Raw genomic sequence first — 25,663 nt, 5'->3', positions numbered from 1 at the left:
TACAGTTGTATTTTTATTTGAACGTTTTTCCAGTGATAGCTATTAGGCTACAGTTTTTATGATGCATACATTTACTAAGTACAACATCAGACACTACAACAGATCAGAGCTCAGGTCATTCTGACAATGTTTTGGTTTTCATCTATGTACTGTAGTGGCATCAAGTGAAAACCTATGTTTAAAGGCTTTTATTTATTACACGAAGTATCAGCATCTTAAAAAAAACAAGTGTTCACTCAGTTCTTATACGATATTTGAAATGTGTTCAGTTTCAAATCACAAATTACACAGACCTTCAAACTGCAAATGCTGGTGTTTCCAAGTTGGGAACAAATGTTAGTGGATATCAATTTCCACTTTTCAACATTGAAATTGATCCTATATCTTTCCTGTGATAGACAGAGTCGATTTATCGCATTTAACGGACTTAAGCACTTTCACATTCCATCCCAGATTGAAGTCTGAGAAACAATTTTTCAAAATTTGGATAGAAGACTGTCCCCTAAACATGAGAATAAAATGATCACTGGAATAAAAATACACCAAACTGAATGAGGTAATTATTGTGCAAAATCTCTAGAATAACCATATATAATTCTAAGGGGTCATTGCCAAGTATTTTTCCAGCATCCGATAAAATCTATCATAGCAACAGATAATAAATTAAAATACAAAAGATATGTCCACATTAAAAGAGCATAACGATGATTCAAAGGAAAAAAAACAGTTGTTAACATAATTCTGCATCATACGCTATGGTTAGAGATACTTGTTCTAAGGTGAAAGATACACTGACACTAAAATTTTACTTCGGAAAAGTGCATGTAAAATACTGCCATGTAAAATGTTAGATGAGTTACCAATTACACATCTATTCCAACTTAAAAACATTTTCCTTTAAAACATGTCAAGCAGCATATACTTTCAATGTGATATAAAAGTAATACCAGTCAAACCACTGAGTTTAAGGATAATATCTATAAATTACTAGCCACTACTTTTTTTTTTTTTTAAGGAAAGAAGATACAATAAGGCTTTTTACAGGTAAACAAACTTAAAAAATAAACAAAAATACATTTAGGCATACATTTTAATACACTAATGCTTAAGTAGTGGATATGTTTCCTGATCTACAGTATGAACATACTGTAAAGCCAATTGTTTTTCAATAGGAGAAAAAATGCGTAGGTCAGCATGTTCTCACATACTTTCTTTCCTAGCCTCTCTGCTGGATGTGAAGGCTTTCCCACCACATTCACACGAGTACAGTACCCCTAACAGTCTGAACACTATGCTATACCGTATTTGGAGCCACTTAACAGTAGCCTTAGTTTGAGAAATCAAGTAACATTTGAAAAAAGAGTGTTTGGTATACCATGCCCAGGGAAGCCATCTAAATCATTTAGCAAAGATCATTCAAAGCATTTATCCAATGCAATATTAGGTTCTTGGAAGTACTTGTGTGATCCATCAAACATAATATGGAGCATGCACATTTGAAAATAAGACAATGTAAGCATCTTAAAATGATACTGATAAAGTTTAGGCTGTCTTTACTACTGATTTCAGCAACCATACAAACAGCACGTCCACCTCTCAAGTAAAACATAACCAAAGGGCTTCAGTCTGCTTAACAGCAATTTTTTTCTGAGTGTGCGGGTGAACAGATTAGTACCAAATATTCTAATAGTGTACCTCTAGATTTTTTCTCAGTATTTGAAAAGAAATTAATGTTAATGCTAAGTTGCTAATTATTATAATAATACATAACAGTATTGCACAATGCATCTAAGCAATGTGTGTGGCTGGTTCTACACGTAGACTTGAGCCATACACCTCAAACTACCTGTTTAAAGTTCAGAACTGGAACCTTAAGCAAGGCTTCTGCACTTACATTGCACATTGTGATATGGAATTCTATATAGCAGATCCAAGACGTGTGAGACTGAAAAATCTTTCAAGATGTGTAATATCCAAAATAACTCGGTTTCTCATTATGCACTCTGGATCGCCAACCATTAAATCACCGTGAATCACAGCCAAATGACAGCATTACAGTCAAAACCTACTTAACGTTCTTGTTAGTCAACCTTTCAAGGAAGGAGAGCCTTGGGCTACTCTCAAATTCCAGAATGAAAATTACTATTTATTTTATTTTTTTAAACGGCAACAAAACAGAAGAGATTATACTCAAAATACACTGTCATCTGTGGGGTCTACAAACAAAGAAGATTAGACAGATTACAAAATCTAAATAAATACTAAAGTCATTATTGACTTCTGATAATTTGCTTCAAGATTCTGTATTTTTAGCTAACTACTTTTAAAAAATAACTAAACATGTAATTTCCAGTGTGCTACTTGTGCTTAGTTACCATTTTCCTCTACAGGTGTTATTTGATATCGTTTGCAAAAATCCAGTTAAAATAACAGATTGCATCAGACTGTAAATAAGGTTGACAACAAAAAATAAAGGAAGTGTTTTATTTTTAGTGCCTAGGGTGATACTGTTGTACATTTAAAGGAACACAATATGCAGCAGCGATTTAGTATGCTTGGTAAACCACAGTACTAACAAATCAACACCTAAGTTACAGCATATAGTGAGCTATATGTCTTAACGCTAGAATTTATGTCAAACTGACATAAATAAGGAAGTGGTTTAAGAAATCATTTTATATATTGCCAGTTTGTGTTTCTCCATTCCAGTTTTTACAAATTAAATGTAACAGGCTCCTAAGTGACTATATTCTACTACAAAATGCCTTACTTTCAAGTGTTCCACGTTCAGGACTCTGTCCCTGTTGGTCCCTGCCTATGAGAAGATTACATACGGAGTTTAATTTACACTATTTAAATATGTTACTAAAGATCTAAAAATGTCTCTAGACAGCTGAAGACACAATTTTTGTCCAAGCCCAATTTCCATGTTCTGGAAATGTATGAATCAGTGATGTCTTCATAAATGCAATAACTGAACACAAGTGCACATCTTTCTGTTAGCCTTCAATCTGTGGTGCTGCTGGGTAGTTTTCCAGCTACTTTTAGTACAGATGTGGGCATGTAGAGACTGTTCACAAAATGTGTTTTCAGTGGCTCGCTATATTTTAATGGGTAAAGATATCAGGCAACCGATTCTCCATCTAACACTGACAGAACGTCCTTGGGCTCAGACACGTGATATGAAGCCCAGACCCAAGCTGGCCGGGATCTGAATGGTTTCTAATGCCAGAGAGGATGGATTAAATGGAAAAGTAACAGGGAAGATGTGTTTAGCATCCATGAGCAACTGAGGAGAGTCCTTCCTGTCTCGCAGACGCATCTGCAAAGATAAGAAAGTGTTTACATCAGCATGTAGCCACTTCATGGATAATAATCATCTTGCATAGAGGTAGTATTTCAGCTGTGCTTACAGACATACGTGTGGGCACAGACACACTGTGCTAACTTGACCAACACATTTGCAACAACTGTGCCATTAAACTGTAGTTGCTTTTGTAATTTCTAGTTCTGCATATCTTCTCCTTACAATGTGATCTGCAGCTGTTTAGATTCCCTGCACACTATCTGGTAACTGCACATTTTCAGGAAGTGGTATTAGAGATTCATCTCAGTTCTGCCTTCCCAATCTCCCTTATCCTGCTAGTAATGTAATTTGATTTCCAGCAGACCAGAAAGAGCATCTTTGTTTCTTTCATTTTGCTCTACCGGCTGCTTTTTGTATCAGTTTTCAAAACGTTTCATTGTCATCAAAATACATAAAACTAGAAGGGCTAAATAACAGAACTTTGGAATAAACATAGGCCTCAGTTTTCAAAGCAGTTGGAACCTCTCATGCAGACACGGGTCTGACAAAAGTAGCTGCATATATAAATGTTACCACTTGAAAAGTTGGCATCCAAGTGCAATAACATTCATGAAGATGTGTAAGCACAAACACCCCTCACCTTTTAATTATCTCACACATACTGACAGGGAAACTAACATTTTCATGCATTTCTGGAGGCAGTAAATTGTGACTGCTTAAAATGTGAAGGCTGATGTCACCTTTTCAACATAGCTAAAAACTCTAAGTTTGCTTCAGATTCCTGAATGTATTTCAGGACACCAGCTATTTTGGCTCCTCAGAGGGTTTCTTAGAAACAGTCACACAACTTCTGATGAAAAGATATAGTCATACCTGTATTGTACGTATAAATGACACCAAGACTCTCTCTTCAAACTCATTAACCGGAGTATACAAATTCAGAACTTTCACAATCTGTGAAGAAGAACAATCATTCTTAGGCTCATTTTACTGAAGAATCAACAGATGCATCCATGGCTACTGATAACAGACCTTTGAAATTAGCTACTTTAAAAAGAAATGGTTTACAAGTATTTGTTATTCTTTTGCTTTAGTGATTCACACAAAATTCCATCACCTGCTTAGTGCTGTGTTACATGGCTGCCTCCTTCAGAATGTGAGTTCCCTGGAGACAGAAACTCTGAATTTCTATGTGTGTAGAAAACACCAAACTATGGGAAAATCAGATGATAAGTAATCAAATGTGTTCCTACATCCCCTGGAAACTTGCTGTATTTCTCACCCTCATTTTGACCCTGTAATTATGATCTTTTGTATCTTCCATTCCAGAGAATCTTAGGACTTCACTGTTTTTCAACAGATTGAGACATTTCTCAAAAATAGGGCTAAAACCACCAAAGGAAAGGACTGCATCACAAAGACTTTAAATAGTAATATGGATTATACTTGTAAAACTTATAAAAAATTCTCTTTGGGTTTTGTTTATTTTTTTACATGGCTGCCTTATAAAGACCCAAACCCACAACACCTTTTAACAAAGTTAAAACATTCAAAGCACGTGGAATTCTAACTTCTTATTTCAATATAAACCAGATTTTCCAGCAGTGTAAATTACTAAATCAAAACTGCTATATAAATACAATTGCTAGTGCAGACACTCTCTTCCTTTTCCTGATGGAAACATTCAGTAATCATCACAGACGCTTGGTTCCACTCATTTCTGTACAACCTCTCTGCAAATGTAGCGTGGCTAAAAGAAAGTACAACTTCCCTGTGCAAAAGCTAAGCTTTCATAACTAGAAATCTTCAGCTGACATACACCTGGTTCAGTTGTTCTGAGGCTAATGGGTCTAGTAACTTAACACTTTTGCTTGCAGAGCCTGAGACAACAGCTCTGTGTGAACTGTCCATTAACTTAACTTGATACTAATGCTGAGGGCAGAAAGATCATTTCCTAGTGTCCTAGGCAGAGCTCTGGAGTACAGAGACGTCTCTGAGTGAAGAGTTTTCTCTAAGGGTCTCAGATGTAGTACCACACCCTGCACAGTCTATTGAGCTTCATCTCATTTGTTCAAAACCTTGAACATCAGACCTCAAAAAGATCTCGCCTTTTTTTTTCTTTTAAGCTCCTCCAACTTAATCTGTTTTAGTTGTACCAAAGCAAAATGCAGTAAGGTATCTGCTTGTTGCAACAGCAGTGCAGGCAGGCACAGCAGACACCAGCAGAGCAGAGAAGTGCTCAGAAGTGGAAGCAGAACAGACGACAGGAGTTTGCTTACCTGGGCAGTAGTCAGTGCATTGCACATTGAACAAATGGCTTCTGCATCTTCATCTGTTTTCTTTTTTACTTGCAACAACTGTGCAGCCTGAATTAGGGGTTCCAGTGTTTCTTTAGCCCCACTATTCATCAAATTTTTATCACGTAGCCATTCTTCCAGTTGACTCACATTGTATCTGTACAAAGAGGTAAGAGTATCAAGACATTACTGCTCGATTACGGCCAAGTTGAAACCACACACAATTTCTCTTTCCTGGTGTTTCTTCTTTGTCCTTACGTTGTTTTCCTTCACATGTCACTTCTTGTAATTTTGCATTCATACTGTTTCCTTCTGATTAGGGCAAGAAATTTGGAGTATCAAAACAGTTATAAACTGTGGCCAAAGATTTCCACTAACTTTTCCCGTTTGCTTCTGTTCCTGTTAATTGCAGGAATGTGACCAGTATAAGAAGAAAGGCAAATGAGATTTTGCTAATGCAAATGTGCAGTGAGGCTTTTACAAGGGACTGGAATGCTTGGGCTAAATTTCCTAACATCTGCCAGAAGAATGCACTGGACAACTGATTTCAAAGGCAGGAATGGAGTAAGATGGCTTTACTGCACGATGCAGCAAACGACAGTGTGGATGAACACAGCAGGTATCTGCTGCACCACCAGCATACAGAGAACACAGCAGGCCTGTTTACTATTCATCTCTAAAACCTGAGAAAGCAACTACCAACATCTGACCTACAGTTCCAATTCCTACTTGATGAAGTACTTCTGGTTTGCTTCTACCCCATTTCCTTGAAAGCCAGGCAGGATTCGGCCTAAGGTAACCAAGCTCTTTTTAACTGAGCCTCACAAATTAAATTTTACAGCATCTGCAATTGTTTCCCCCCCCCCCCAAAAAAAAAATATTCAAAATGCATCTGCTATTCCATCAAAATGATGTTCAGCAGTGTCAGGAGTTCGTTACAATTTCCAACAGCACATTCAAGAAAAGTGTAACATGAGCTGTCCCACCTTATCTGCATTCCTTTGCTCCATGAGCACATGTCCTTGCGCAGGAGAAGATTATTAAGTGTTATGGCCCCAACGATGTAGAACATCTGCTTGACAACCTGTTTGATCAGCTCTGGATCCATTCCATGCTGACACATCACAGAATGGAAGGAGTTCAGCTGCCGAATGATGGAGTCCAAAGTGTAGGTTCCTTCATCAGCAATGCTGGATGTTCTCTTCCGCAGCCCTGTTGGCTTCACTCCTGAGACACCTTGGATAGTCTCGTGCTCCAGCATTCCTGAAACTGCATTTGATTGACAAAATTATTGTAACAGCTGAAAATTGCCAATATGCAAGGCTGGGCTTTTATTTCACTTTACCATGATACCCAGCAATTCTGTGTCCCACTATGTTCTGCAAAATCTAAACTTACAGGAATCTTACACAGGTGCCAGTTTGTGTGTTTGAAAGGAAGATCTAACTCTAGCTCAGCAAAATACTTTTCTCCTCCACTGGTTGTATGAGCAGCAGTCAGGAAACCAGGAATTGTTCCATTTTTCTAAATATTGTGATCAGAAAGCACCATGAAAATTTGTGTGAGGGTACTGTCTGACAACTGAAAAGTACTTTTAATTAAAAGAATCTCTCTGTGACCTTCCTCACTGCTGGCTATTTCAGTGCTAATTGCAGTCCATAATAACAAGCAACCATTTTTCTCCATATTCATTTTAATTATGGGTTCTCATACAATTAAAGTCTAATTTTTCCATGGGATATTTCCCAACAGATGGGGCAACAAATATCAGACTGTCCTAACAGTTTCTTCCTGTAAATGCAAGATTTATGACAAGCAGGAGTAAGGTACATCAATTTATTCTATCGCTGCCAGAAGACCCACCCACAGTTTAGATTTTCCTCTAATCCAACCTGTCCAGCATAGTCCTTCTCATCTATAAACAGAACATGACAAGAACTGCAAGGTATCATTTATTACCCCATCGCAAGTTTCCTTTTGGTACTACAGATGGAAGTTTAAGGAATTCAACTTGGCCTTACCAATCATTGGCTGCAGAATGTTTTCTAACACTCGGACAAGTTGTTGGTAGATCTGGATAGCCAGGTCGCTCAGTACTTGTCTGTATTCAGCTAAATCAAAATTAGTGAGGCAGTGTTCATTTTGACGAGGTGTGTTATGCTTCATAAACCCCTGAATTCATAAAGTAACAGAAATTAATGCTTTAACAGAATACAAAAATATTACACAAACCCAGTATTTGTATTTTTTCATGCAACTGAGAAATGCTGCATAGTGAGGGCCCCTTACAACTTTAATTTGGCAATTCTTCTGGTTTAGGCTAATGAGAGGATTTGCTTTTCAGCTGTGATTTGTGCAACATCTGCTTCCTTCACTTGAAATTCCAGGTATCTGACACAGGAACAAGCTCTGACAACTTTCTGGCAGGTAAAACCCTTCCCTCCCACTTCAGCACGGGTGTTCTTACTTGGCCATAGATGGCCAGGAGCCCAGTTAGGCCTGAAGAAGGTATTAGGCATACCCCAGCCTACAAACATAAAGTGGCCTGCCATACCATGGATACTGGCCTTTGTCTTAGGGAGTTCAGCAAGTCATTACTAAACAACATAATGGTAGAGGCCAGATTTTTCTACTTAATCCAAGCTGGCACTTTTGGGAGCACGATGCCAGCTCATCTTTGGGCCCCCAGCCTGCAGTAAAGCAAAGCTGCTTCAAATCTTATCTCCCTGTGCTTTCCACTGATGTCATCACCATCACTCCAAAAAGTGGGGCCATTTTAAAAGACTTTGTCTGGATTTTAAGATATTACAGGAATTTCTTAAAGAGTAATGCTCACAATAGTATTGTAGAGCAAAAGAAACCAGAGTAGGAGCACTGCTTACCTCTTCTCCACTGTATTGCTTCAAACAGTGCAAAAATCGGCAGGTGTTAGACAGCCAGAAGGACACTGTTTCAAAGTCATCACCTCTTTTCTGAAGGTAAAAAGAAACACATTTCAACAAATACAACAGGAGGAATAAAATAACAAAATGCTAATCAATTACACAGTTAATTGTAGCTACTTTCTTGTAGCTACTGAGATTCTGGTGTTTTGCAAAGTGCTGTGTACTTCTGTAATATATTAGAAAAGCAAGGTTTTTGACAAACTACCATTAAACACCCTCCCCTGTTTTCTGTAATATTGTTTAAGAATGTTTGCAATATGATTTCCTTCACAGATATGATCCTTCTGTTTTACAGACCCATCCTAGCTGCTCTGTGCAGAAATCAGGGCAATGTGACTGCATTCCCAAAACCCCCATTCTGTGGCACAGTGACTCTTGTGAAGAGCCCAACTGGGAGGATGGGAATGATGCAAAGCCAAGCAGGAGGAGCACAGAACAACTCTGTTTTGATGAATGTCATACATCATCATAGCCATTTTGTCAGTCTGATATAGAAAACAAAACAAACCAACAAACCCTCCTCACCAAAAACCACAGAATTGAGTATATGCCGAGCAATCAACATTTCTAGAGCTCTACAGCATGTACTCTCCATTCACTTGGAAATGTCCAAAAATTTCTATGAATACCTAAGCTCCTGCAGGACTGTTTACTAAACAATTTTTTCAAAACATGTAGCTTGATTAAATACTAAATTAAAACCTAAAAAACTCCATGAAGCATAAAGCCTATTTATGTCTTAATAATGCCTTCAGGTTACCCCTGCCCTAAACTCTCCTAGCCAGCTCATGGCAGAGAATTTAGGCAGTAACATATCATCATTGGTGCAATTGGTGGATGAAGCAAATGAGAAAATCTGTGAACCAAGACTGCAAACGAAACATTTTAATTAAGCATTCTGGAGAAGATTAACAGAGACTCCCTAGGCAAACTTTGACTACATCCAAAACTTTACATGCACAGTGTCAGAGGAGGAAGACTAGTCAAAATAAAAAGCAGGTAGTTCTTTTTCCACTAATTCAAGCCATCTGTGGTATTATATGGATAAAATACTATCACTGCTTGTTCAGATAGCTTTTGTGACTGTCAAGGGAGGAGTTTACTCATCAGAAATCCAGAGCCAATTCACTGAGAGCCTTTTCCTCGCTCTTCTGACTTAACATAAAAAGTAAATTTCAAATTTAACATTTTTCTAAACCAAGCAGACTAACTAACCTTCAACACTTTTTTGATGCCATTGATAGTGGAAGTCAACAATGACCTCACTTTTTGGTCATCGTTAAGGTAATCCGCATGGCGTACACACATGAACAAAATATATGCTGGTAGTCCTGGAATCAGGTTGACAGCTACCCCACGTGGCTTCAACTCTTGGGAAAAACAAACACACATTGTTTTGTTAAGTGCAAAGTCATTGGAAGATGCTATATGAGGTAATCACAATCTCCCCAGTTAATAGTACAGTTAATAGTTGCTAGTGAAACTTAAGAACAAAACTAGGAGCAGCCACTCTCTTGGCCAAATATCAGAACAGAATATAAACAAAACCCAGAACTGCCTACTAAAAAGTATGCAGACACATTAGTGTGTACTGACCTCATCAGGAAGGATGATTAGATTACAATAGACACTTAGGAATTTTAGATAAACCAAACACTGTCAAAACCAAAATAAGCTATTCATTTCATAATGCAAATTCTGTGTTCTTATCATTCATTTTTCACAGTGTGTGACAGCAGAAGCAGCCAGAAATGAGAAAGATGTTTACCTAAAATAAGATTCTTGACGAGTTTTTGTTCATCCTCCTTCTTATATTCTAACATCCCTTGGAAGTCCTTTTCTTTCCGTGGAATGTTCACCGGACGAATAGGTTCGTCAATGATTTGTCCAGGCGATATGTTCTCCATCTGGCCCACTTCAGAGAGGAAATAACAAGAAATTATATCATATTTTCCAGTGGAACCAATGCATGCCAGAGGGAACTATGACATTTCTAAGGAAGAACTCCAGCATACAGAACTCAGAAATGTTTTCTTGGGTTCTGGAAAACACTTATCAACAAAACTGCCATTAAACAAAAAAATCAATTGTTGATAAACATATCTTGGGGTGGCACTCTTCCTTTGAAGAAGGGTGGAAGTCTGTGAACAGCATCCATTAACACAGACTTACTGCTGATTTCCTGGATTTTTTCATAGAAAACCTCAAAGCAATAGCTATTAATCACTTAATCTCGGGTTAATACCGCAAGGGTTGTTGTTAATTGTTCTGCAATGCCAGTATTTTTTCAAGCTTGATGTTTGTCGCAGCAGCCAAGCACCCGCGGAGGGAGCAGGACTGTGAGAAAATTTGTGGGTCAAGGTAAAGATGGTTTAATACGCAAAGGAAGGGGTATGGGGAGCAAAACAAAAGCAATCACTCACAACCTGCCACGGGCTGATGGATGCCCAGCCAGCCTCCAAACAGCAGCTACCTTGTGTGCCAAATGCCCTTCTGGCTCCTGCCATTAGGTACTATGCAATAGGGAGTATTGTTTTGTCTCGTTAGCTGCTCAGCTGCCAGTTTAGTGAGGGGGAAGAATGGGAAACAGAAAACCTTGACATTGTTTGCAAGCTCTTTTTAGCAACAGCCCAAACACTGGTGTGCTCCCAGCACTGGTTTAGCTACAAATCCAACATGCAGCATCATACTGCTGCTGGGAAGACAGTGAACTCGATCCCAGCCTGACCTACTACACCTACGTTAATTAGGCATAACACAGACAAATCTTTTTTGGGAAACATTCTCCCACTCTGTATTGCATATAAACACTACTGCCATCATGTCCTCAGTAGTAAGTAAACAATATTGGAAGACTTTAAAAGAATACTTAGTTTGAGTAGCCATCAAAAAGACATTTGAAATAACCCCCTTGCTGCATACAGCACCTCATGGTATCACCTTCAACACCTACACTCCACCTGATGAGGGTGCATGTTCTGTTTTTGAAAAACATCCAACCTCATCATCTCATGAAAACGACATCCTCTCCTCACAGCCCCCCCAGCCATGTGCACTTACAAGCTCTTACACTTCCTCTAAACGTGCTGAATGTGTGCTCCTGCCAAATGGGATAGAAAACGCAGAAATCCAATCTGAAGCCCCAGGAGAGCTGCCACTAACTGAAGGAAAATGTCCTCCTGTTAATCCAGGTTTGACTTGGTATTACTGTTCTTTTCAAACACCAAAGACTGATTTCAATCTTAGCACTGAATAAGCCAGCTCATTAGACAGTAAGCTTGTTTCTGAAAAAGCAGATGGCCATAAAAAGCTTCTGAAAGTTTAGGACCAGAATTATTTAAAAACAAATTAATTCTTCAACTCTATAACATTATCAATTGCTTTTAGCAATTTAGATGACTTTATGCTGAGACATCCTAAGCTCTCGGTCTCGCCCATCCTCAGATCCTCAGGGAACTCACTGTGATGAGCATGAAAATAAAACTATCTTAGTCCATATCTCAGCATTCTCATATTCAGGTTTGGCCAGTAGCTCTGAAAGGAAACTGCAAGCGGAGAAAGACAGTCTCAGCATTCTTGACTCCAGTGATACAGAAATTCACAAAGGAAAACAAGCTAAATTATTTTTGCCTGGTTCATATTTAGTACTGTCTTGACAAAACCAGATACTGTCTTTGAGCACCCAAACAGCCTAGGTAACATTCTTTTATGTTCAAATGGTTTTTGCCTTCAGAGAAACATCAATCTCCTTTACTCTTTCTTTCAAAATATGAGAAATCTCCTAAAGGTTCATAAAGGAACACAAAGCTCTGAGTGTACCTCCTGTACTAAAAGAGGCTAATGCTACCAAAGACCTCATGCCCTCCTGACGGCTAGGACAGACAGATACGATGACAATGGGACAGTAAATCAAAACATTTCTTTCAAAAAATACAAGTACCTTCAAGTTCTCCAATCTTCTTAGCAAATACTTTCAACTGTTTCTTTAACTTGCGAACAGTTTTGTCTTGCTTTTCGAGCTGCTCCATTAAATCCTGCAAATTAAAATGGGAAAAAGATTAAGATACAAGAAAAATCTGATGATGTGTGACAGAGACGAAATCAGTGCTGTTAGAATTACAAGGCAGTGAGGAAAGCTGAATAGTGGTGCCATCCTCTGGCTGAGGTTTGCAAGCTGGTACGCTGCCTGTAACACAAGCTGAATCTCACAGATATTGTTATGTGCAGCACGACGAAGGCAAAGCTCTTAGGCAGGTGTATTCTGCAGACACTCAGAACTAGGTCAGTTCTTACAGCTCCCTGCTCTCCCAAATGCCTCAGGGAAATATTTTCTTTATTATTTAACAGCTAGCCTGTATTTCTGCATCATTTATTCACGCCTTCAGGACTGACAAGTTATTCAGACCTATCCATTTTATACGAAGGTAGGAGACAGATCTGCAGAAAGACCGTAACTTGCACTCAAATTTACCAAAACCAAACATCCAACCACCCATTTCTTGGGATGCTCAGCCATTTCTCTGTTGCCTGCTGTCATCGCATTGCCTTCAACTGAAACTGGGATCTTAGATCTTTTTGTTCTGTACCTGAACCATACACCTAGTACCTAAAAGTCCTGCTCTTACAATAAACCCGTGTTTTTCTTTCGAGGGAGCACTCCCCAGAAATCTGTCTTTGAATCATTCCGTGACCTATGGTAGTGCATTCATAAAATAACAATGTAACAAAAAAAGGGGAAGTCTTTCTAACAGATGCAAAACCTCAAGCTCAAAAAACCTTCAAGTCATTCCACGTTAAGGGTTTGAAAGCAGCTTAAAATAAAAATGCTCTTTTTAAGTGTGACTCTGCATGGCACTGATAAGGACATAACGAACCATGAGCACCTTGCACCAAAAACATCATCTGGCAAACTGCACCTCTCCTGAAGTATTGAAAAGCATTAGCACAGCATCAGCAACAAATTTAGGCACAAAATTGCTCTTAATCATAAAGAGTTTACAACCGAATATTATATACCTGAGCAGTAAGATAATTAGGCCTGTTGAAAGAATAGAATCAAGGCCATGCTTCACATTCAAAACAGTGTTCAATTTTACAGTAGAAATCCTGTTAATAACACAATATACTTATGGTCAGACATAACTTCTGAAATGAATAAAAAAATGCATGTAAGGCAAATAGACTGTTTTGAATTTATTAGTGAAGGGATATGAATTCTGAACAACAAATAGGTGAGGAAGAATAAAGTTTCTTCTGTGGTTCCTCTAAACAAATTGAACAGATTTCAGACCTCATTAAGATTTGGAATCTTGTAAACTCTATTCTTTCAAGCTCATGTAGGGTGCCATCTCAATCTGTTATTTTTAATTATTACGGAAATAGTATTTCCAATTTTATCCTTCATACTTTGCATTTCTGAAAAATATTAAAACATTTTATGTTTTGATTCTGATAGATTTATTCATTCCAGATGTCAGCACTGTAAGAGCGCTACGACCAAATTCAGGCTATGACTGGACTGGAGGCATGATTCACCCTGATAAGCATCTGTATGATCAGGCCTCTACCTGAATTTAAATGTACCCAAGTTTTAGAAGCAAGGCCTGGTTCTAAAATTTGAGCATCTTTTGCATCATGTACCCCTTTTTTTAAAGCAGTATTAAGTCATATTCAAAAAGAAACTGCTTTGCTCACAGTGCAAGACTTATATTAGTAACAAAACTGTGCATCAAAAAGAAACGAAGATTACACGGAGGACACTAAGACTAACAAAAAAAGCAGTGAGGGAAGTAACTGGCATCGGGAAGCTCTCTGCAGGGGGTTTCCTTGGAAAGGGAGAAAGGGAGGCAGCCTGCTTTTCATTAGTGCTCCAGAAATAGCGAACGAGACAACAGAGAAACAGGATTCACGTGATCTACATACAATCATCCGTTTGTAAAGTGAAATCCGGTACGATTGATACTTCTTGGGATCATCTGCATACAACTCCTCATAAAACTGCAAAAATAGGTACAGGATTGTTTTTCCCCTCCCTTTGAGAGTGATGTGTCAGTAAGCACTATATAAATTAAACCAGATTAAAACAAGATGAAGACTCTATAACTTTTAGGTCACCTAGGCCTCAGCTGCGCTGCTCATGCCAGCCTCACCCAAAGAGATGCAGATGAGTTTCAGAACAGTCACATCTTTTAAAAACGGGCAGTACCAATACCGTGGAAGTCTGAAACACAACCTCTGTGAGAACCTGGACAGGACATTTTCTTATGCTAATCAAGATGGGATTGCAGTGAATACTGTGACTCTAATATCACACCTGTACAGTATTTCCACTCTAGGGCTAGGAGTGGAAAAGAAGCATAGACCTGGCTTGGAGTGAACTCACAATGCTCAAACATCAGAAGTGAAATACTAAGGAATGAGTCTATATTTAATAAGTAAAATTACATTTGAAAATAAAAGAACTCCTCTGGGATGTAATTACATGACTGTGTTGTCTTGGGAACACGGAATGTGATGAGTAGGTCTCTTGGGGTGAAAACAGGCTAAAAATCATAACATATGACTAAGCAGCAGGAGGGAGCCATCAGAGTTGGAAACATTCACCATTTACCTTTGCCAGTGTGAGACAGCTGCTGCTGAGGCAAACATAATATACTTTCAATCAGTTTTCCACCATCTACTAGCTGAATTATCCGATGCTTTCCTCAAAGCCTTCAGTACTAAAACAAAAGCCCAACAACAGTAGCTTCCATAACATAGATAAGTAGGAAAGATTGCACCTTGGCTTGCTTAGAGGAAGCAGTGACACCTGGAACTTGGATTTTTCTTCCTGAAGTAGCATGGTTCCCTTTACCAATAATCAGCAATAAGCCAACAACATTCCAACATGAGCCTCTGGAAAATTTCTCCAGAAAGGAACTAGCCTCCACATGACGAACACACTCCTTTGTGGGGAAAGGTAAGGAGTTTCACCCGATCTTTCCTTCATACAAACACACTGTGCAGTAGACAAGGAATACCGATTATAAGCTAAATGATTTCTGACCAAGTTTCTTTTTCTGGAACTACTGCTTTCTTCAAAACAAACTGAATAGCTGGAGCTCATAACACAGTGGAGCTTCAGGCAGGAAGGAGAGACATGGGAAGAAATGTGACATTAAATAATTGAGGAACTACAGAGGTTTTTTAAAAAAACCCAAACAAATGTATTGCAGCAGCAACACCACTACTTGGCACTAATGTTTTTATGAGTTACCTGGATATCAATCATTCTCTTTAGCAATGATTCAGATCATCAGTTGAAAGCTGGGATCCACAAGCTTTCACCATACCACAAACTCAGAACAAACTCCCTAAAACATTATTACTCCATCAGCAATCATAACTCTCTCCCATTAGCTTACCTACAGCAAAAATACAACACTCATGCAATTTTTTGCAGGGGGTTGCCACCTGCAAACAGATAAAATGTTGAGATACAGCAAGTCTGTAAGTCCCCATGTCTGCTCCAGCAGCATCATTTCCCTTACCAAGTTCTCATTAGTCAGGCGGGTGATCTCATGCTGTAGACTGGCTTCAATGCGGGCCTCTGGAGGCAGCTGCAGGTTCTGTGCTAGGAGCTGCTGCTGGCGATTGTTTTCCTCCTTCAGACTCTGGATCTCACCTCGCAGCGATTCCAGTTCATTCTCGTGGCTCTTCTTCTGCGACTGAAGCTGAGACTCCAGCAGCCTAAAGAAGTTGAGCAACAGTTGTGTGAACATGCTTAGAAAGTTACATCCCCAATGTTTAGAGGGAGTGTAAAGCTTTAGGGGCCGCTCAGGAACAATTAGCCATGGCTTGCAAAGGAAAATGAAAAAGGCAGAGTACTCTTTAAACCCTTCAGTATGCCTTCTAATTAAATAAAGGCAGCATGATCAAAAAGTGGAGAGAAACTAATTGTGACACTGCTTTGCATTTCCTTTGTGATTGAACACATACTGTGTATGGGGCACTGAGAACATGTGGCAATGAACATATTGCTAAGTCTTCACAGACTGTCGCTGCTTTAAAAGGGGCTTTACAGAGGTTATACTTCCATCCAGATCAAACTGTGCAAGATGAAGATGACACTGTTCTCTTAAACTAGCACCCTGCAATATTAAGAAAGGAAAATATTTTTATAGTTAATTCTGTTCAGTCAGAAACCATTTAATTGCAAATGCAGGTAAATAATCTTTATTTTTACATTAAACCCAACATTTTGCAGAGGGTTGTCATTAGTGCCGGAAAGGTTAACAACAGAACTGAACGGAGGACTGGGAGCCAGGAGCAGTATTTTATCCTCACCACTGACATGCTTCTTCCCCTTGGGCACATCACGTCTCAAATTCCTCTCAGGTGCAATGGGGATAACATGTAGCAGCCTCCTGCCAAGCAGTGCTCTGGGGATCTACTCCTGCTTGCAAGGCACTGTCCAAGTGCTCTGACTCATCGTTTCGTACATACACACACAGGAAATGACATTACCAGTGACTACCAGTGTTCAATTAGACAATCTTTCAGGGTTTAAATATGCATAAGGCAGGCACAATTATTAGTAACCAGACTGATCAAGCACGCAAGGGCAAATAGTCATTTACCTGCATTGCTCTGGCATTTAATATAAAGCTTCTTGTCTCTACTGCGCTAGGACAAGAAACAAGAGGCACAGAGCAAACCCTCTCCCCTCCTGCTCTGCAGAAGACTTGCTCTGATCGCAGGCTCACAAAACACTGTTAGGTGTAGAACTTGTTAGCACAAGAAAAGGAAAGACTTGAGTTAGTAGCATTCGTTGCAGACTTCCTCCTCCTGTAGTTACTGCTACCGAATGTGTATATAGAAGACGATCAGCACTCCTGACCCAATAAATTAGTTGCCAGTGCAGGGGCTAGGAACCATTTTGGAAGCCTGGAACACAAGGACGGATACGGGGCCCAGGTGTGCAGATGGGGCCAGAACAGCATTTCCTAACAAGGCAAATCTCACCCATTACGTGGCCAGAACGCAGTCTTCACAGAGACTGCACCGACTGCACTGCGCCTTGAACAGCACCACAATGAACTAATGATTACTTTTGGTTTTTCATCATGTCTTACATTTTAAGTCTGGCCCAGAGAGATGCAGAAGTATGTTCCATTTACTGAACTTGCAATGCAACAAGGAGATTAATGCCCATAACTATTTGAAAGTTAAGAGTAAGCACAAGCTATTCAAACAATCGTTTTATAATTACTAAAATGCTTGTGCTTCTTAAGGCTGGAAAACTGTAAGGGCCATTCATTTTGCTATCCAACATAAAGACAGACAAATAATGCACAGCTACAAATAACTTCCAGTTGTGGAGCTTCTAGTATTCCACATCTATTTTTGTGCAAGTATTCTTATGAATTATCTATTCAGTGTTGTTGTGGCCATCCTAACTTTTAAATGATATAACTTGACAGGTGGAAAGGTTTGGGTACTAAATTTGGGGAAACTCTTTAATCTGTGATGAATTTTTTTCTGTAATAGCAATAGAAATACTGTAGGTAAGGCAAACCCATAGCAAGGGGCACAGTTAGCTAGAAAAGAAGATGCAAATATAGAAAAAAAAAACATTCTGAGAAGTCTGGTAACCTGTTGGCTTGTTTTAACCCTTCATAAACCAGCCAAAGTTCTCCGTCCTCATTCAGCATATGACAGTCCTGGGGAGATTGCCTTTCAAGAAAAGTGTTTAAAAAAAAATACGAGATACATGATGGTGATGACATGTTAAGGATATTACACACTAAATTACAGTTACTATAAAAGAGAAACAAATAGTGCTCTAAAACAACTTAGCAAATTACTTCTCTTTTATATGTATTTCTTTTTAATGACAAAGTTCAGCTCTGGACATTAGCCGAAGTGGTTACAGCATTTCATATTGCTACAGTAAATGCACTGTGACAGGCTACTGTGACAACCCCTGGAGAAAAGGTAAAGAAAAGCAGTGTGGGGAATGGCACCCAGTTTGAGCAATGTAGCAATTAAGGGCTCCAGGAAGCTTTATTTTTACTAGCATTTCCCCATTGATTCCTAATCCTTTCAGGTATCACATACAGCAAATTGTACTAATCAAATCAAATTTTAGCCTAAACCCCAAGTTTTCCTTATGTATCTAGCATTGCATGGATGCAGTTTAGTGAAGATGATATATACAGTGTGCCTCAATCTGATTACAAAGAAAGAGAACCTGTACCTGTTTGTTTCCTTCAGTCCAATATACGCCTGTGCTATTTCTCCTTTGTCTTTCATCTTTTGTACATCCTCCAGGAGGATTGTAGAATCTGTCATGGTATTCTGGAAAAGGAATGGTAATTTCCAGGATAAATTTAACAATGTAATTGTTCTTTCAATCCAGGTTTTTGCCACTTTTACCCACATGGATCACTAATCCTCAAGCAGTAATATTAAGGTGTGGGCTCCTGGGCAGGAGGCTGGTCTGTAATTTCCACCTCCATTTAGTGTATCTTTTAAACTCAATGCATGTAATGGTCAAGTATCAGTCTGTCTAATAAGCAGGGACATGTGTTAACCTCTTTCCATTTGTTCATCACGTAAAAGGAACAAAATAAATTTAATTAAATGATGAATTTGCATTTCTTTTCACATTACTGGAACACCTGCTGAAACTGAAACGAAAGCAGCATAATTCTGCAAGTTTATTTCTATTAATATCTTAAATGCAGCACAACACGTAGTTGTTCAAATCCCATAAATATGGTCCCTTCATACATCTGAATTACGTAGGCATAGCAGGAAATAATTTACAAGGGCTTGAGATTTTTAAAGCTAGATCTCATCAGATTAACATTTTATTTCAGTTTCGAATGTTTACTATGGCACCTCAGCTTTTTCTTCAGTAAAACCCGAAATACTTTACAGATGTTTACAGTCACCTTGGCTACTCTGATCTGATTCACTGCTGTGGATAATTACAGTGGGAACCACAGGACTCTAATGGACATAAGAGATGGAATTCTGACTTTTTGACTTTGAAAACAATCAAACACTATTTTCACAAGTAAAATTTTGCCAAGGATTTACAATAACAACTTCGCAGACAAATTTTGAAGCCTAGGTCTCTGACTACTGTGATCTGCGTTATCTAATATGAAAACCAATGAAATACATAAGCTCCTCAAATAATTATTCCAAACATCCTTATGAGATCTTTGAGGGTTTTTATCTTCACTTTATTACACGGTAAAACTGCTGTATCTCACTTGCCAATCTATTCAAGCTTTAGCAGTGTGAACAGATTTAGTATTGTAGTGCTAATGGAAAGAAACGGCAATGACTTTTATATCTTCAAGAATACCTACCTGCTGTGGTTGTAACATCTGAATTAAAAGCCTTCATCTAGACTCAGTTCAGTTTCTTGTACTCCTAAATATTATGTGTTCAACTGCATTTTCGAAACAAACATTCAGCACTATCTATCTCAATCACAACATGAGTCCTGAATGACTGCTGCATGACAAGGATAATGAAACACTGTAAAGTAGTTCTTCATAACGGACTCTTTTTTTCCTGAAATTTATGGATTTTGCAAATTAACAGAGATCTGATTCCTGAATCACAGTGCTGCTCTTCCAACGCACTCGGCAAGATACACTGAGCCGACAAGACCAACTTCTGAACCTCTCCTTTCATGTTCAGGTTACTGTAAACCAACAGTTCAAAATTGTTAAATCTGCTTGTTTGGAAGTAACTTGTTCCCTTGCAAGGAGTGGGAAGATGGGAATGCGGGGGACACAGGATAATGGAAAAGGTTTTTCAATACCAGTAAAGTGCAAGAACAGTTTCAAACACACGTAGGTTACTTATGAGAGGTGAGGAAATAGCAGCACAAGTATTGTTGAGGGGTTTTTTTTTTTAGCATTTAAGAGTTCTGGTTTATAACTGTAGAAGAAAATATGTACCTTATCCTCCTGGCATTCAAATTGGTAGGCAAGAAAGAAGAAAAACAAATCGTTAAAAAAAATCTGCCTGTGCTGGAGCTGTCCAATCTAACCAGCAGAGCTAGCTGCAAGCTGGCCATCAGCCATCCCATGGGTCACCTTCATATTTCCCTCAGACTCATAACTACAGTAAAAACAACAACTTGTATCCCACCATTGCTGAGTGCAAGTTATTAAAGGATTTACTATTCAAGTATTTCTTTACAATGTCCTGAATATTACAGAAAAATGAGGTTTGCTTACTTAACCATTTAAACAAGACATGCATCACAGACTTTCAATCTATTTAGGACAAATAGGAACATAACCACAGGAGCAAAGGAAGATGACGTATTGGTTCATTCCTTGCTGCGGTTATGAAACACTAGTTTCACGTAGAAGAGCTCAGGGGATTTATGTGACACCTTTTCAGGCTGAATGACTCTTATTTTCATAGCTATTACCTCCCCCAGTTTCTCATCAGAATTAGAGTTGGGGTTTTTTTTGTATTTTTTGTATTTCGGTGGTTGTAACACACTCTTCTCAACATAACCACATAGCACCTATCAAGCAGTAATACAGAATTTAGGTAACTTCATAGCTCCTCTTTATGAAATGTTACTGATTTACGATCACCTATGACCCTGCATAGATTTAGAAGAAATGGTTCCTTGTACCGCCTACTGAACCACTAGTTAAAAAGAATTCCTGAGAACTACTGTAAGTTTTCCAACCAAACTACATACTCACTAGAGAAATGATACTGCTCCAAAGGAGATTTCTGCACTGTTAAAGGGATCTGTGGAGATCCTGGCCAGACCACTGGTATCTGCCAGCCTGGTGTGGTCAATATGGTGTCTTTACATGTGAGCTGGGTGACAAACCCCAAATTGGTTTATTGATAAAGTCTCTCAATTTGGACTGACACAATTTGTGCAGTAATCACAGATTATAGATCAACAGATTACACTTAAGAAAAGCTTCCAAACCCAGACCAATTTTTTTTTCTGCTTTTTCAAGCGTGCTGTGAAATTAAAAAGCATGTCAGAGATGCAATGTAACTTCACTGCACAGTGCATCTGCTGACTATTACTTACCTTGGGTTGAATAGCCTCTTTCTGGCTAACAAGCTGAGACCTCAGGATGAGGACCTCTTCCTTGCGTACTTCAAGTTCTTCACTTACTGAAGTCAGCTGATCCAGGAGGACTCTGTATGCAGGAGCACCAGGAGCAGTTACCTCTGGAGATCGCGTTTCTGTGAGGGCCTTCTGCAGCTCATTCAACTCATTCTTCAGTTTTTTATTCTCAGATTCAAGTTCTTGACGCTGCAAGAAATAGGGACAATTTTGTCATCCAGCAGCCTTCCAACGTACCTATAAACCACAGGTACAAAACTAGTGATAAAAATGGTAAAAAACCCCCATGAGTAACTGCAACAAATCACTCAACCTCTCCTGTATCCCTGGCCTCTTGACTACGGTGGATAGTGCTGGGGAGGATTTCACTAATGGGGCTAACCTTTTGACTGAAGTGCAAAATCAAAACACACATACATGATTCACACAGAGCTGATGGGAAAAGAATTACCCACTTGTTTTTCCTCTTATTACCCACCGAAAAAAAAATCAATTTTCCAACAAACAGTTGTCAGCAGGCTAAGAGGATTCTGCAGCATTCAGTGACACTAGGAAATATTTCCTAGTTTCTTTTAAAGTATGCATAAAAGTTTTAGTCTTTTAACACAGCAACTTCAATTTTAGAATTACCTTGAGCGACTCATACTCCAACTCTGCACCTCTCATTGGAGGCCTTTCCTCCTCCTAGAAAAAAAAATAGACACAAGTGTGAAAAATAAAAATCCAGTTCTTTCTATTCTTAAATTTAATTGAGACAGGAAAAGTAAAGGGACATCAAATTATATTCCTGTAAAACTGGAAAAAACTCATTCTGGTACTGTCTAGTGCTTTAGTTTGAATCTTGACATTGTCTCCTTTAATTTACTTATGACACACAATTATTTATAAATAATCATGCAAAAATCACGCTACTGTTATTGGTAATAGAACAGGATGAAACCCAGGATGTTCAAGAAATTCACTGGTGAAAAAGTAATAATAAACTGCTAAAACTGATGTCATTTTTTATAATACTTCAGGAAACCACATCAATGGAGAATTCAAATAAAATCTGCCAAACATGTCTAATCCCAGCACTTTGGTTCTGTACCATGATTGAAACACTTGTTATTTTGCCTAGAATGAACAAAAGGAACAACTCGTTCTCGCCAGCTAGGTAGTTTTCTATATTGCTATTCCTTAATAAAAACAGCATTATCTTCTTTTTATTTTTTTCCCTTAAGCAAAGTCCTAAGCACATTTCGTTCCTGTTAACTTCCTCAGAGGATCTCAAGGACCCTGGAAACTAAATAATGAGCTCCTGGTACTAAGCACCAGGCATAAAACTCGCCATTAAATAAAACAAGTACTAGAGGAAGGTAAGGATTTAGTAAAAGCCAGTCAGCATTCACACAGCTGCTATATCACAAGAAGGGATACTCTGGCATCAGCATTTGATCAGGTAGAAGGAGTCCACCTTAGCTTTAGCGCGGAGAGCCTGTTCTTCCTTTCGGTCCAGCTCATCCTGCAGGGATTGCTTTTCTTGCTCCAGCTCCGTAACCCGTTTCTGCAGCTTGAGGAACAGAGACATATCCAAAGGTGCCTTTTTCTCACTTGGTTCCTGCTTTAGAAAGGACAGAAGGAAGTCAAGAAATATTCCCCTTCCACATCAGGAGGAAGCACTACAGTGAGTAAAGATGGGAAACAGACTGGGGAAAGAGAGGAACGCAGAGAACTGTTACTTATTTCTGAGAGCTGACTACTGGCATCTAAAATGATTCATCAGCCGTCGATCACTATTTTTACAAAGGATCTACTAGAATAAAACGTATCTAAGCCTAGCAAAAGAAAGCACTAGAGACTACCTAGCAGACAGGAGGTCTATAATTAAGCATACCTTTTATTCTTACTTGTTTGAAGGGGGAAAGGAGAGAAAAAGTCTGTGGTTAGACTCACCTGGAAACAAGTGTAAATAGAGGGGTTTTTTAGTTTTAAATTATTTCTACAGTAAATTCTTCAGCTACAGAGAAATATCTCTGCTGACTGTAGATTTATGGCTTAATTTAGAGGGATGTGACAGAAATAAGTACCAGAAGATATATTTTATGCCTTTTTCTTTGTATTATGCTAATTATACAGCCTGTTCCAAGCCTAATCCACCAGCTTTCACACTATTTCTGGGCAAGGAGCAGTGTTTGTAATCTGAAGGTGCACCAGAAATTGTTCATCAGCCATTTTGTACTTTATGTAGCAAGAAGATTAAAGCATTTACTATGAAGTGTACCATAAAATTCTGAAGCCTAGAAAAGGAACTTGAAAATTAATATTAACGACTGTAGCAGACAAGCAATCACAGCCATTTCCACTTCATCTCCCTTTACTGTTGAGGGGAAGGAGTCATAAACCACACCAACAGCTCAGGAAAAAGAAAGGACTTTGATTTTTCTGGCTTTACTGGTTTGCATTGAGATGAAGCCTGCTTTTTAATGTATTTTGTATCGTTCATCTACATTGTCAGCTTAGAGTCAAATTGGAGTTTGCAGTCTTAAGGGCTCAAACACATACAGATTTAATTATCTCAGTGCTGCATTTATTCACACTCCTGTATGAGTTAGTTTTTTTTAAATTTATATTCTAAAAAACAAAGCTGGCTTAAGAACAGCAATTTGGTAACTCTACTAGCCGAAGGAAAAGATACTATTTGGCTCTCATGTGAAATCCAGCTACAGGTAGTGGCACTGTCCTTTCCCTGTCTATCCACGAGAGGTAGGAGCATCTTTCTGAAACCATTAGGCAAGGTGAAAAACATAAGTGGGAAGACAAATTATGAAAGAGTCTGCACAGAGTGTGTGTCAGCACCAGTGTGTCAGGGTGTGTGCAGAGAATAGTTTTCTGTGGAGGCTTTCAAAAACAGTAATGACGGGCTGTAACTGTGGAGATCACTGACCTAGACAGAGGGCAAATGGAGGGAGCTGTGCGATGGCCACAGTTAAGATGATCTCTAGAATGCACAGAAAAAGTTGTGTATCTGCAAACTGCCAAGCACAGTCTGACCACTGAACCGGTGACTCTCTGCTGTGTTAGCAGTCCCTCTTCTTGTGGAAGGGACCAAAAGGAGGAGCTATCTTGGAAAATATTAAGAATGGCTTGGAGTTGCACCACAAATTGCTCTTCATTATTATTATTATTCATTAGCTGAATCAAGAGAGTCTTCTTTCTGAAAACTTTTAAGTATCCTGGGATTTGTATCACTGCACATGCAAACAAATGGCACATTCTTGGGAGTTTGATTCGTCTCTATGAAATAGAGGAAAAATGAACCAACATGGGGTTCTCTTCCAAACAGGGAACATGTTCCATGTAGCTACTAAGGATGTGGCTAACCACCTTGCCACTGTTAATCCTTGAATATACAGCACACAGACTTCTCAAGAAGACTCACTGGCTTTCTGAATTCTGGCTTTGTGTTGAAAAAGTGATTGTGCTGACAAAAACTGGCAAGCGAATGTTTCACAGAAGCAAATCAATTGGATGGCCAAGTACCTAGTCTATGTTTACTGTAATACAGAGGAATTCAAATATACTTTCACAAAGTCTTTTTACATAGGACCACAACTAACTAGAGAACGAGCTGTTTTCAAAAAGTAAATGGAAAAAGCGTTGGATATCTCAATATAAGGATATGGTGTTCACAGGCATGTATGAGAAGAGAGAGATGGGAAAGAATTCAGCCATAGATCAGTAAGAAGTTGTGGGGGCTTTTTAACATTACCTCCGTCCTCACTGGGAAGTCTTCAGCTTCTGTGATCTCAGAGCTAAATGTATATTCAGATTCATTGCTGCTGTGAGTTGAATCCGTTCTTTTGTGTCCAGGCTTGGGGATGTTCTGGAGCGCAAACAAAACAAATCAGTACTACTATATGGTTTTCCCTCCAACTGTCACTTCACAACCTCTAACTTTGCTTGGAATATTTGGTGCTATTTAACAGCTATTATGATTAATAAGGAAAGATTTTTG

The 25,663-nt window shown here is 38.8% G+C and overlaps 1 protein-coding gene across 1 annotated transcript in view; it reads right to left on the bottom strand.

Moving 5' to 3' along the window:
- Positions 1–3,169: 3,169 nt before the first annotated feature.
- MYO5A (myosin VA) overlaps positions 3,170–25,663 on the bottom strand; it is a gene marked incomplete at both ends in the record, with an annotated part of 97,523 nt that continues 75,029 nt past the window's right edge. Inside the window, 17 exons of the mRNA XM_084268129.1 lie at positions 3,170–3,322; positions 4,181–4,261; positions 5,587–5,761; positions 6,591–6,873; positions 7,626–7,776; positions 8,487–8,576; positions 9,765–9,919; positions 10,318–10,464; positions 12,490–12,583; positions 14,472–14,546; positions 16,079–16,277; positions 18,183–18,263; positions 18,787–18,887; positions 21,628–21,855; positions 22,297–22,350; positions 23,123–23,266; positions 25,418–25,531. Of these exons, the coding sequence (XP_084124255.1) occupies positions 3,170–3,322; positions 4,181–4,261; positions 5,587–5,761; positions 6,591–6,873; positions 7,626–7,776; positions 8,487–8,576; positions 9,765–9,919; positions 10,318–10,464; positions 12,490–12,583; positions 14,472–14,546; positions 16,079–16,277; positions 18,183–18,263; positions 18,787–18,887; positions 21,628–21,855; positions 22,297–22,350; positions 23,123–23,266; positions 25,418–25,531 (2,325 nt within the window). The remainder of the gene's footprint in view (positions 3,323–4,180; positions 4,262–5,586; positions 5,762–6,590; positions 6,874–7,625; positions 7,777–8,486; positions 8,577–9,764; positions 9,920–10,317; positions 10,465–12,489; positions 12,584–14,471; positions 14,547–16,078; positions 16,278–18,182; positions 18,264–18,786; positions 18,888–21,627; positions 21,856–22,296; positions 22,351–23,122; positions 23,267–25,417; positions 25,532–25,663) is intronic.

Source organism: Gallinula chloropus, assembly GCF_964237585.1.
Source record: "Gallinula chloropus genome assembly, chromosome: 9".
In the NCBI taxonomy this organism is placed as follows: Eukaryota; Metazoa; Chordata; class Aves; order Gruiformes; family Rallidae; genus Gallinula; species Gallinula chloropus.
The sequence above is the reverse complement of the archived record's forward strand: the minus strand, read 5'-3'. Positions and strand labels throughout refer to the sequence as shown.